The 14452-nt window shown below is 38.5% G+C and overlaps 1 protein-coding gene across 5 annotated transcripts in view; it reads right to left on the reverse strand.

Annotated features, from left to right (window-relative positions):
* Positions 1-14452, reverse strand: part of ATRN (attractin) — a 162128-nt gene that overhangs the window by 106642 nt on the left and 41034 nt on the right. For all 5 annotated transcript variants that reach the window (XM_057530149.1, XM_057530146.1, XM_057530145.1 and 2 more), the window contains exons 3-6: positions 11843-11956; positions 5615-5743; positions 3700-3905; positions 2017-2185 (exon numbers count right to left, since the gene is read on the reverse strand). In XM_057530149.1, the coding sequence (XP_057386132.1) occupies positions 2017-2185; positions 3700-3905; positions 5615-5743; positions 11843-11956 (618 nt within the window). The remainder of the gene's footprint in view (positions 1-2016; positions 2186-3699; positions 3906-5614; positions 5744-11842; positions 11957-14452) is intronic.

The raw sequence follows: 14452 nt of genomic DNA on the forward strand, positions 1-14452 counted from the left end.
TCAGGTATTCAACAGGTGCAGGTACATCAAGTTGTTTGTGGAGCTTTAATCCGCTGCTTCTGAGGCTGCTGGGAGAGATTTCCCTTTCTCTTCTTTGTTCGCACAGCTCCCAGGGTTCAGCTTTGGATTTGGACCCACCTCTCCGTGTAGGTCGCCTGAGGGCGCCTGTTCTTCGCTCAGACAGGACGGGGTTAAAGGAGCAGCTGATTCGGGGGCTCTGGCTCACTCAGGCCGGGGGGAGGGAGGGGTAGGATGTGGGGCGAGCCTGCGGCGGCAGATGTCCAGGTTTTTTTAACTGTACTTATCATACAAAGAATAGGGGAAAATGACCTTCATTTATTTATGATTTTTAAAAATTTCCTTTTTCATATTCTATTTCTTTTTTTTTTCATATTCTATTTCTAAAGGAGTATCTGTTGTGTTTATTTACTCTGTGTTCCTTCTAGGTTTGTCTTTAATTCTGAAATTATTTTAAAATTCCTTCCTAACTTCTATCATCTCATTTCCGAATTTTTCTAGTCCTGGTTATACTGTTCTTTCATGTCTTTTATCATTTTCTTATTGTATGTTAGCTTACTTTGGAATACTAAGTTATAATTTTTGTCAGTTTTGTGAACGTATTTTTCTATTATGCTTTCACGTTTGAAGGGGTATTATTCTACTTATTCTCTTCTTTTTTATAATAACTTTCTATGAGATTTGACCTTGATATTTTTTCTGTTGCTAAATTTTAATTTTAATTTTTTTAATTTAATTTTAATTTTTTTTAATTTTTAAAAAATTTTCCTGAACTCTTATAGGAGAGGCTTGATTCAGCTAGTTTTTCTAGTTTCTCAGCTCACTAGCTCCTCTTCTGTTGTAGTGTAGCGTCCAACTATTTGGCACCTTACTTGTTGAGATCTCCTGGCTCTGTTCCCCTCTCAGACTGTTATCTGGACTTTCTTTCTCTGCTGTCCCTGTCCTGTTCAATTTGAATTCTATTCCCAGCAGCTTTTCTTCAGTGTGGGACTTTCTCCTACAAAGAGTCTTTGGCTGTTTTTTTGAGAGCTAATACGGCACAAACTGTTCCAGCCCCTTCAGATCCTACTATAGATCCCTTGAGCTCATCCCCCCTACTAGAACATGCAAAATCTTCCCAATTCCAGCTGCTGTTCTCAAAGCAGCTTGCTGAGCTTTCCAGCGGGTCTTTGGGTTTACTGTTGGTGGGCCCACCGCTCCCCTTTTTTCACTCCTACATAGATACTGATAGCACACAGGTCTTATAGCTGTCAATGGTTTAACCCCACCTATTTGTGTAGATGCCTTCTGATCAAGTTTGTTATAGATGTTATCCATGTGTTTTTTATTTTGCTATCCTAGTTGTTCTCTGTGCTTTAATGACTATGTTTGGGGGACTCAGAAACTATACTATCACTGCCATATTTCCAGAATTCCTTAAAGAACAGATGCTGATTTTTGACAATCTTCATTAGTAGAAAATGTTTAGAAAAAATTTCCAGGGCACAAAATCAGCACAACAGTAGGTGTTCAAAAATTTCTCCCCAAAGTCAAACTCCATAGCTAATTCCACCGTGAAAATATACTCTCCCTTCAGGATGAGCAGCATGGAACCAGCAAAAGACCTTGAACCCTGGAAAGTATTAAAGAATGGCATAATTTCCACTAGCAAACTATAAATGCAAGCCGCTTAACCTATAGAAATGTTAATTAAATTAAGAGGCAAAGCAATCCCCTATTTATATAGAGCCTATTATATGTGCCTAACACAAAATCTGAGAGACAGTGTCTGGAAAAGATGGATTATTCTTTATTACAGCAATGAATTCTTTGTGGCTCCCAATTTCAAAAACTAAGAATATGTCCCCAAAAGTCTAGAATACAACTACTAAAATACTAACAGAGATTTTCTTCAGGAATGCAATTACTAATGATTTCTTTTCTTTTTGCTTATCTCTACTTTAAATATTTTCAAAATGGAAAAGTAAGCTTCTTGTAAAAATTTTTAAAACAACTTACGCTAGAACCATGTTGTAATCTGAGTGGTTGAACATATATCCTCCAACAACCCACATTATATTTCCATTGACCACAGCTTTGTGAGAGGCTCTGGGGAGCTTTAGGTTAGAATATTCCTCTCGTGTCCAAAATGACTGGTTAGCTGGTACAGGAACTAAACATCCAGGACCTAATAAAACAAAATAAATTAGCTTCACAAAATGCAGCTTTAAAATTATTGCAATTCAGGAATTCCCTGGCAGTCCAGTGGTCAGTGCTCTGCACTTCCACTGCAGGGGACCTGGGTTCAATCCCTGGTCAGGGGAACTAAGATTCCCACATGCAGTTCAGCAAGGACAAAAAAAAAAAAAGAGAAAACTACTGCATTTCAAGTTTTAATCATCTAAATACAACAAATTATCTAAAGAATACTTACAGTCTTTCCTTTAGCATCTAAATATCAGAGAAATCCCTTTAATTTGTGCTTTCAATTTACTCAAAGGTAGTGACCAAGGGTAATCTCTAATAAAATTCAAAATCACATACTTTCTAATGAAGACCTAACCATATCTAGGTTAGGATTTTTTAGTAATGAAATACTTGCTTAAGCAGCTCTCAGAGGAAAGAGTGGACAAAGGAATTATTAATTCAAATGAAAAACTTTAGGGACTTCCCTGGTGGTGCAGTGGTTAAGAATCCACCTGCCAATGCAGGGGACACGGATTCGATCCCTGGTCCGGGAGGATCCCACATGCTGTGGAGCAACTAAGCTCGTGCGCCACAACTACTGAGCCCGCGCACCTAGAGCCTGTGCTCCGCAACAAGAGAAGCCACTGCAATGAGAAAGCCTGCGCACCGCAACAAAGAGTAGCTCCCACTTGTCTCAATGAGACAAAGTCCACACACAGCAAGGAAGACCCAACGCAGCCAAAAATAAATAAATTTAAAAAAAAAAACAAAAAAAACTTTAGAGCTAAAATGTAAAGACTAGTCCTGGGAATATTAAAAACTATCCATTTCCTGCAAAATCAAGAAACTCCTTTTTTGAGAGGTTTGGCTTCTGCTCCAACATTTGCAAAGTGGTAGGTAGTCAAATACTTCAATTATTTAACTGCTCAATGTCAGCCAAACCGAACAAACTAAAGCATCTAAACAAGCACATTTCTGGAAATTCAAGATAAATGTGTTCCGAGAAAGGGGTAAACGTATTTAAAAAAACCCAGAAAACCAAATCAGCAACAGCTGTTATCACCCACCCCTTGAATAATCTGCTAAAGGCTTCTTTAATAATCTGTATCTGCAGATAATTCCAATAACTGACTGCTTTAGGATTCTACTGTATAATCAACCCCAATTTTCTCTGAATTTATTGAAAGTTTCTGTGGAGAGACCATTATTGTCAACTCTTGTTCCACCTCCCAACTTGGTTCTCTGTGTCTTATGGCTGAGACCAAGTTCTCTAAATTCATGAATGAACTGCAAAGAATGTTAAACTGCTCCACATCTCTAGAGACCACAAACATACATCTATGAAATTCAAAGATTTGTAAGAAGCTGAATAAAGAGATATGAAAACTTAAACTCTTCCTGATATTTGATTAACATAGATGGTACAGATATTAGGAATAAAGTCAATCTACAACTTATTAAACTAGAAACATTCTGTAAATTGAAAGAAAAAAAAAGAAAGAAAGAAGTTCCTACCCTGCCACTCTGAGAAGCAGGAGCATCCTCTGACATCACTTGAATTGCAGATGCCTCGATGAGGAAAACCACAGTTATTTACACAGTGAGGGATGTCACATGCTTCACCTTTCCAGTTTTCAGAACATTCACATTGAACAGTGTTGCTGTTATTACTGATCTTACATTCTCCTCGGTCTGAGCAATTATTCGGACACATGTCAAAACTATAAAAATAGTGGGGGAAAATTAAATCAACACAAAGCAACACTTCGATTAACTTAGCAGAACTTCCTCCTAAACAAGGCTTAAGAAATCTCACTGTCTAGCCAGTTCATTCACAAGCATAATTGCAGTACTTACCATTTAGCCTAAATGGGGTCACTCAACACTGCAGAACTAGGGCAAGTAATAAATCAAATTAAACCTGTTGGATTCTCATAAGAAGAGACAGTTAAAGAGATTACAAGAAGAGAAGAGATTCTTGCAAAATATCCAGGCTTAGCTCCTTAAGGACAGGATGACTATCCTAATTCTTGGTAGCCCACAAATGATGAGCATTATAAAATTGCCAAATGCATGCTAGCAAGTCTGGAGAAGAAAGGATAAAACAAATTGCAAACAATACACTACCATCCTCATTCCTCTGGATAGTCTCTAAAAGTTTACAGAATTTGCTTAAGATTATTGCTCAGATTAGTGTGTATTAAATTCCTTAGCAAGTTTATCTACCCATCTCAGATGCAAGAAAAGGGAGGGATAGTTTAACTTAATACATGAGTTTAACCATAAAGTGTTGCATAGTAACGTGACAATGATATTGACAACACTTTGAAAAGACATAATTCTGATTTTAAAAAGGGGGGATAACAGGATTAGCAAGATACTGTAAGAGTGTAAAGAAAACTAAAAAGGAATTTTGTAGCAAAGCATGCCAGAAAATCAGGAATCAGTTACAAAACAAGCTAATTAACATTCATGCCTACACCCTAACGTCAGTTCACGATACATTTATAATAAAATTTTATAAGTATGTATGTATAGTATTTTTATAATCTGTGTTCTAATATAATATAATAAATGCATATGCCTACTTTTCAAACCCAGGCTTGTGATGAGCTGCCCAGGCTGCTAAGTCACAAACCTTGGGTACCTGAAAAACTGAATCACCATACCAATCAAGATAAAGATGGCTTTAAATAGGGTTGAAAGACTACTGAGATCCTGAGAAAATGGGCAAGAAAAAGAACCCAGTATAAAGGTTACACATGGGGGTTACCAGCTATACCAAGAGTTGTCAAACGTATTGTGTAAAAGGCCAGATAATATATATTTTAGGTTTTGTGGGACACAAAAGTTCTTTATCACAGACCCCCCTGCTTATGGCATTTTATGAATTTAACTACTTCTGAAAATAAACATTTTTTAGGAAAAAAAGGAAAAGACAGAACTTAGCTTCTCTCCTACTGCAACAAATTCCAAAAGCTGCCCAGAGTCTGTCTGTCTACATTTCCTTTGTAACCTCAACTAAGCTGTCATCTATGGGCCAACTACTGAGTACATGAAAACTACTAATATTTGTTAAACTGTACTTAGCAAACTCCTCCAAAGTTTTTATCCATTGGCAGGAATGGATAATGCCCCTCTTTTCCAGGAGAAGCTCAACAGCAGCAAGACCTGGGTTGCAACAGTGGTCCCACTGCTTTGACAATTTACTTTACCTTTTCCTGCCACTTTCCTCATTTATAAAAGAAGTAGAAAAACAGTGCCTGTAACTGAGTTTTTAGAAGAACTTTAAATGAGAAAATTCATGCAAACTACTTAGCATAATGCCTGGCACATTGTAAACCCTCAATATGTTAGTCATTATTATTGTTAAAACAAAGTATACAGTCTTCTGAAAAAAAATCACAAATATTAGACTTAAATATCTTACTTGTAAGTGATATTAAATCCAGTCAAATTATAAGCAGCATCACTAAAAAAATGCAGCAGGGCATAACCTGATGTGGCAACGACCTCTGGGACAGTCTCGTTGCCATCTCTCTCAGGAACAATGAGGCCGCTGAAATGAAAACGCATGTCTTATAAAGAGAAGCATAATCACAGACACATCACATGGTGACAGAACACAAATTCAACTGGATTTCACCCTTGTAATTTAAAAAGCCACTTCTAGGAAGAGGGCCAAATTCCTGTGATAAATGCACAGGAACAGATCTGAATCTTTTGCTAGGCTCTTCTCTATTCTAGGGTATATTTTAAATGAGATTTGAAACCGATGACCTTATTCTTTTTTTTTTAAGTAAAACATTTTATAATACTCCTTTGAAAAACTGAGTAAACCTCCACAATCACAGAAAGTAACAAACTTTATGAGTTGATGGATACCAAACATATACCATTGAAAGACATGAAAAGTAAAAATAGAAATACAAGTTTGATATACAAACATCCATCATCCCAATACTATTAGCATTCTGATGTACTTTCTTTGTTTAATTGATACCATGTTACATATCATATTCTATTTTACAAGTAATATACCATAAGCATTTCTATGTCTCTAAGAGCTCCCTCAGAACTTTTAGAACCTTACTCAGAGCTCAGCCCACGATAGTTGGGTATCTATAAAGAGAAAGAATTACCGAGTCAAAGGGTCTAAATGATGGCTTTAAGGCTCTTAATCCATATACCAATTTGCTTTCCAGAAGACGGATGCTGACTTGAAATCCCACCGACAGAGAATGAAAGGGTCCATCCCACCTAACCCTGCCAACAAGGAGAATTACCAGTCCTACTTTAGTTTTGCTAATTTAATATGTGAAAGTGATTTTTTTAACCTGTGGTTTTGAGCTTCTCTTATACTCCTGAGGTTAATCATTTTTCCTATGTTTACTTGCATCTTTTGCTTTTCTTCATATGCTCCTATCTTTTGCCCAGTTATTGTTCAGTACCACCATCGTCTCATTCAGTTAAAGCCTAACTCCTTACCAGACCCTGTGCAATCTGTTCCACACACACAATTCCATCTGATGAACAAACATCTCATCTATTACAGATGGTCCCTGACTTAAAATGGTTCGACTTACAATTTTTTGACTTACAGTTTTTTGACCTACAATTTTTCGACTTTACAATGGTGCAAAAGGGATACGCATTCAGTAGAAACTGTACTTAGAATTTTGAATTTTAACCTTTTCCCAGGCTAGTGATATGCTGTTAATACTCTCTCATGATGCTGGGCACCAGCACAAAGCTGTAGCTCCCAGTCAGCCACATGATCACAAGGGTAAAAAACCAATACATGTACAACCACTCTGTACCCAGACAACCATTCTGTTTTTCACTTTCAGTACAGTATTCAAAGTTACATGAGATATTCAACATTATAAAATAGGCTTTGTGTTAGATGACTTTGCCCAACTGTAGGCTAATGTAAGTGTTCTGAGCACATTTAAGGTGGGCTAAGCTAAGCTATGATGTTCGATAGGTGAGGTGTATTAAATGCATTTCAACTTACAATATTTTCAACATACAATGGGTTTATCAGGACATAACCCCATCATAAGCCAAGGAAGATCTGTACTCTCTTCCTTTCACTTGCTCAACCCGAGCCACACGGGCCTCTTTTCTTTCCTAAAGCACATACTTTTGGGCTGATGACTATCTCAAATGCTCATTCATTATGACCTAGCAATTCTATTTCTTAGTAGAAGAAACACTTGCTCACATACACAAATATATAAGAATCCTCACCGCAGCACTATTCAGAATGCGAACAGGTTGAAGACCACCTAAATGGTCATCTGGGAGCTGGATGAATAAGTCATTACATACGTTAGGTCTGCAGGACTAACAAGGCGCTCATCAAGGCATTCTGATGAGTAGGAAAAAAAAAAGCTGCAAGACGATGGGCCTAGTATATGTATACATTTATGTGTATTTATACAAGTGCATATAAAAATGAGTGGAAGAGCATATAAGCAGGGTGTGAGGAGGAAGAAGGGATGGAATTTTCATTCAACAAGTTTTTAATATGCAGGCAGAACTCTAGGAACCCAAGGACGCTGAAGGTGCTCTAGGGGTTGCAAAACGGTGAAGCATTTTCTACTATGCATTCAACTAACAAATACTAAGTACTTACTACAAGTGAGGCACTGTTCTAGGTACCAGGAATACAACAGTGAAGACGTCTCTGCCCTTACTGGAGTTCATGTCAGAGAAAGAATAAGCCTAGATACGAACCCCCAACCCCTGGCCCACAGGTGTGTATATATTATGCCAGGTAGAGGTAAATACTATGAAGGCAAATAAAACAGTAAAAGAACAGAAAGTGCTACTTTAGAAAGGGCATTTAGGGAAGGACTCTTGGAAGAAACGACATTTGATCACAGACCTAAATGAAGGTTTCAACCATCATCATGCTTTCATCAGTTTGACATACCAGAATCCCCTAAAATGCTGAGGGGTAAGTACTTGCAAGAGCAGGGCCACCTAGAAACACGTATGTCAAAAGCAATCTTGCCATAAGAAATACTGGCACAGGAAAGGACTGGGGGATTCAGTCACATGGAGGACACTCTTTGTTATCTTAGCATGAGCTTCAGGGTCAGAGATGTGAGCTCCGAGTCTTGTTCCACAAGCCTGTGCATGTCACTGACATCTCTGAGACTTAGCTTCCTCAAAAGCACAATGAAAGAAACCCTATCTACCTCACAGCAATGTAATGAGAATCAAACTGTTAAAGCATGTGAAGGGCTGAAATAGCATCTCACACCAGTAAGTGTTCAATAAGAGATGGCTAATGGTGTTTATTATTTATATGGTGGGGACATTTAAATGTATAGAACGAATGGCAGAATGGGTGGAGGGAGAAAGGATGGAGAGTCAGAAGGAGTGGGAGGGCCACCTGCACTAAATGACCACGTTGCTGGAGAAAGGGGATCAGCTTCCCTACTGTCAGAGAGACTTAGGCATTTGCTTCTTTTCACTTCAAAAACTTGTGACAGCTTCGGAATGTGCTTTTTCCCAGTGTGAAAATAAAACAACTGGTTTATGACAAAAATAAACTTTGTACAGAATAAATGAATATAAACCTCAACCCAGTGTGCAAGGCAATAGAAAGTGTGTGGGTGAGAAAGTGATGCTGCAGGCTTGCCGTTCAACTGTCACCCTGAGCTGCCTCCACCTCCCTGTGCCCTGCCCCTAGGCAGGTAAATAAATGCAGGCTCAGCTTAGGCTGCAGCCAGCTGTTCAACTTGAGAAAATCAAGAACTGCTTGCCCTGGGGTTCTTCATAATCTTATACTGTAAACACAGAGTACCATTGTTTAGAACCATTTCTGAAAATCGCTGAACTAAAGATATTGTCTTAATTCAACATAACTGTTCCAGACAGATATGGGCTCTCTGAACACACCTGGGGCACAGCCTGACTTTGCCAACTACACATGTAAGTTTACATAGTTGGCAAATCGTCAGTTTGACACACCTGTCTCCTTGCAAAACTATACACTCAAGGACAGGCAGATGTGGAAGGTAAGCCAGATTTTTAAAGTCAGGGTTAGGAGCCTGGGGATGGGTCCAGACAGCATGTATACTTCTGAGTGGTAAAGGAGGGTCCACAGCCACAAAAGAGGTGCCTGCCTTTGATTACCTGCCACAGACTGACCACGATTTCCACGGGGTGCCGGACAGGCTGACTCCCACTTTCACAAGACTTCCTCTAACAGCTCTGCATCACAGCCTAAACAACTGCCTCATCAGTATTTGACTTTCTTAAAAATAACAACAAAAACCTCTAAAAGGAATAAGAATTTCCTCAGAGAGGAAAACTATTCTCCCTGCTCTATCACCACTACCACCTCTGCATCTCCCTACCAACAGATCTGAGCAGAGCGAGCAGGTGGCTCCACAAAGGTGCTGCACTTATGCATTTGTTGAAGTGAATGCACCACAAAGTCATAATGTTGTGCAGCTGGAAGAGACTTGCTCTAGTGGTTCTCAAATTTGTCCAGTAATGGAACTCTGTTTGTTAAACAAATTTTATTCAGAATTTCAGCATATAAAAGATAATGTGATCAACCAGTTCAGAGTCAAATTAAACTTCATGGACTGCAATACACCCAGAGAAAACACAGTACAACACCTTCATTTTAGGCTTCAGAAGATGAGGACTAGAGTGCTTGAATGAACTATTCAGACTCATGCAGAGCCTTGGGCAGAACGCAGATTAAAAGTCCAAATCTTCTGAATCCTGTGTGGCTCTCTTTTTCTTTATTTGGCTGAACTATGTGCCGCCAGGCTCACTCCACTCTGGGCCCCCAGCACATCACCACTGGGTTGATTCCTCTATCCAAAGTCCTCCTGACCCAACAGCACTCCTCAACTCCCCATCTTGTGACATTGCCTTATGACCTAAACAATTATTTTCAAATTCTTCTGCACATCAGTGCTTCAGGGGTTCTGTGTTTCAGGTAAATTTCAATTATTAAACATACATTATCTCACTATGATTTTAGAAAATGCACACTCAATTATAAGTTAAATTTTAACACAATCAATGCATTAATTTATACATTTCAGTAAATAAACTTTTTTATAGAAGCTTAAAAATCCTCCTGTTGTCTGTACATATACTGTGGCTTCTCTCAAAAGTCACTGACTAAAACAGTTGTACCCTTCTGCTTGTTTTGTGGTTGCTGTTGGTTCACATGTCTGCTCATTAAATACACAGTCCGGGTGAACTACAGAGTTATGCATACCCTCTTGGCAGATGTTCCCACAGGGCTATTGGCAAGCTGATTCAAAGTGCCTGGCACATAAAGAGGGGACTCCATGAGTTTTGATTAACAAATGCAGTTATCAAGTAAACCTCCAACAAGTACTATTATCATGATAACATCATACTACAGATAGTTTTTGTGCTGTGTTAAAGTTTGGGGTGCCTCTTGCTATAAGACAAGGTATGAGTCAAATTCTGGCATAAAGATGTATATGCCCAACATGTAGCCAATGACATTTTGATGCTTAGCATGGCCTATCCACCCTGTTCTTTGGCCCTCTAAGTGAATCTCTGAAACCCAGAAAATGGCTTTGGTTCTCAGTTCAAAGACATGTTGCAGAGATTTCTAAGCCAAAGGGAGTGGAGAAATACAAGGGCACATTGGTCCCCTGATCTCAGCTGTCCTTTGCCTCCTCATGTTATGTTCACTCTCTGTTATCTCCTCACCCACAAGAGACATCAACCAGCCCCATGTGAGGAATACAAAAAATATTTGTTAAACTGATTTCTTTTAAAGTCAGGGAAATCAAATATTTGAGGGAAAGAAATCCAGACAGTCAGCTGACAACTATGACTCTCTAAGGATATGCATTTTAGAAAAAATATATTTTAAAAATCCTCTATCAAGTAAAAGGAAGAAAAATAGAACAGTTTTGAATTCGCATGTGGTCAAAAATATAATAAACAACACAGCTACTTACTGTTAATAAAAAGTAAAATGTCAAAACAATTCAGAGCACCCCATGTATTTGGTGTTAAGCTGTTTAACAGCAAACACAGAATATACTGTAGAAAAAAAATCACAACACGTAACTGGAATGTTCCTCATTCTCTACAGGTAACCACTGTTCGTTTTATGTATACTCTTCCAAAACGTTTCCCTCACCCATATTAAGGTATATACATAATTACACATCACACACACCCACACACACACACACAGAGCTATATCTGAATTCAACAAATAACTCCTGAATGCCTATGCAATGAAGAACACAACAAGGATCAAGACGAACATGGTTCCTGATTTAATTTTTCACAGAAATATTATATTCGATATATTACTCACAAAACATTTTTAGATGTAAACTTCACCACCACCACAAGAAGTAGGTAAATTTGATACTACCATCACAATTTTATAGATCAGGAAACTAAAAAGAGAGGTCAAGTACTCTGCCCAAAAACTTACCCAGAAGCTACAGGAAACCAAGTTAGGACTAGCACAAAAGTGATAGGACTCCATAACTAGTACTCTTTCCATGAAGTAAATGTTTTAAGTGATAAAAAAGGTGAATCCAGTAAGAATACAATCTAGGAGATACATGAATTCAGAAATCAAACAATGGTTAACCAGTATTTATATGACTAAGCTTACCTAAAGGCAGCAACTAGGGGTGCGTAAATTGAGTCCCCATCATAAACATATAAATGGTCCCAACTACACTCTGTAGCAAAATGATTGAAACGAAGCCTCATTATTCTATTTGGCCTGAAAAGAACAGAAAAAAGTAATTTATAATAATCATAATCACTATAAAACATTTGAGAAAAAATATAGATTTTTAAAGAATTTATATAGAGAGAAGAAATTAATAGTATGTAATCAGTACTCCTTCACTTGTCAAAGATTTCCTTAGTACTTTCTATGTGCAAGAGACCACTAAATATGCAATGGTAAACAAAATAGACATGGTCTATGCATCTTTGGGCCTTACAGTCTATACAGTGGCCATTCTTTACCAATCCATTAGCCTTTCTTATTCAACTTAAGATTTCATACTACATCATTTTACAAACACACCTGCCAGTCCTCTAAACTCGCCTGCCCCTCTGCCTTTTCATGGAACTCCCTGGAAGAAGTCCTGGTCAAGAGAACACCAGTTATCTGCTTTGACCTAGACTGAATCTAGAGAACACTAAGCCATGCTGGAGAAAGTCACAACACTGGGTAGGCTGGTTCCAGTATTGGCGCTTCGATTCTGCCAGCAGTCCTACTACTAGTTCTCAATTTCTATTTCAGACCACCCAGTCCCATCTCCCTGCTTATGCTCAGCACTCAGACAAAAATTTCTCAAATACCCACTTTCTAAAATAGATACATCTACCTACTTTTCCTTCCATCTCTCAAATATTTAACATCTCCCTCTCATCTGAAACTTCCAAGTCCACACTTAAATCTCTTTAAGTATCACATATTTTACAAAAAACAACAAAACACAAAAAACTTTAAATCCCAACTCTCCTTCCAGCTACTATCAGACCTATCCCTTTCTCCTCTGAAACTCCACAGAAGACTTTGGTTTTCTCCATTTCCTCACATCCCACTCACCTTTTCACTCTCCAACCTGGCTTTAGCCCACAGACTCTACTCCAAAAGTTCTTGGTAATATCAACACCATCTATATCCTGGTGATTCCTAACTATATGCCTCCAGCCTGAACCTTTCATCTACCCCATACTTCTTGTCTAACTAAAATCTCTAACCAAACAATTAAATAAATACATAAACAAGTTAACTCACATGGTGATGAATACTGGGAAGAAATTAAAGGAATGTGATGTAGTAGTACAACAGATGGTGGGGAGATACCCCAGAAAGTTTTGGAAAATATTAGAATGGTGAGAGATAAGCCATGTCAAAAGCCTGGGGGGACAATGTTTCAGGCAGAGAGAATAACAGTCTTAAAGTCTTAGACTTTAGAAGTTGATGTGTCCAAGCAACATGAAGAAAATCAGCATGTCTGAAACACAGCAAACAGAAGGAATAAGATAAGAAGTGAGTGAGAGGTGGGCAAGGGGCAAAGGTAAAAACTGGAGGTCAATTTCAAGGCTATTACAGTGGCCCAGGAAAGAGAGGATGGTTGGTGGTTCTTAAAATAACTGTAGAGTTGAAGATGAAGAGGATTGGGGAGATATTCTAGAGGGGAAAACTGATAGAACTTACTGACAGGCTGAACATGTGGATAAGGAAACGGAGGATTTAAAGTTTTTTGCTTAGTTTTATGCTTAGGCTGAGGTGGAGCAACCACTGACAGCACATTCAGAGCAACAGTGGAGAAGGATATCAGATGGGAGTGAACTGGTAAAAAGGGCAAGAGCAGACAGCTCCTTAAAGCAGCAGTTCTCAGAGTATGGTCCACACAATGCCAGGGTCCCTGAGGCCCTTTTAGGAGGTCCGAGAGGTAAAAACTATGGTTATTTACACTTGGATATCTGGTAGATATTTTCTTGAAAATGAACAAAGCAAGCCTGCATTTGTTACCAAAGAAAATATAAGCTTTCAAGCAATAATGAGTTTTGGAAAATTTGTACCTACCACCCAGATACAACTTCCCAATACTTAAAATTTTCTGATGAGATTGATGGTGATTTTTAACTAAGGTGATGTTTTAAATTTCATATAATGAAATATATCGACACCTGGAAGACCTGCATAATTCAGTGAACCAATATTTTCCAAATGTTACAAAATCATGCATGGGTTAAAGATCTATTTAAAGTACAAGAAAACCAATTAAAAAAATTTATTTTATTTTTGGCCATGCCACGCAGCATGTGGGATCTTAGTTCCCCGACCAGGGATCGAACCCATGCCCCCTGCAGTGGAAGCATGGAGTCTTAACCACTGGACCGCCAGGGAAGTCCCATAGAAAACCAGTTTTAACTTAACAAGTTCTAAAAGTTCATTAGGATCATTTCAGATTCCACACTGCAATTCAGTTTTAAGAAATTACCATTTGTCCAGTTTTGGTCCAGTCTTCTAAGACTGTCCACAATTATTTTAAAGGGTTATTAATGGTTGCAATGCGAGTGAATGCATGTGACACTTTCTGCAAGAAGCTTTTAAGAAGCAGGTCTGCTTTCTCCCGTACTTCCTCCTTCCCCTCCTGCTGGCTGCAGTTAGCCAACAGTGAAGCTAATGAATGAATGGCAGAGCCTGGGTCCTACTACCAATGGGAAGAAAGCTGCCTGCTGACCAGGAACA

The sequence above is a fragment of the Balaenoptera acutorostrata genome, chromosome 15 (assembly GCF_949987535.1).
Source record: "Balaenoptera acutorostrata chromosome 15, mBalAcu1.1, whole genome shotgun sequence".
In the NCBI taxonomy this organism is placed as follows: domain Eukaryota; kingdom Metazoa; phylum Chordata; class Mammalia; order Artiodactyla; family Balaenopteridae; genus Balaenoptera; species Balaenoptera acutorostrata.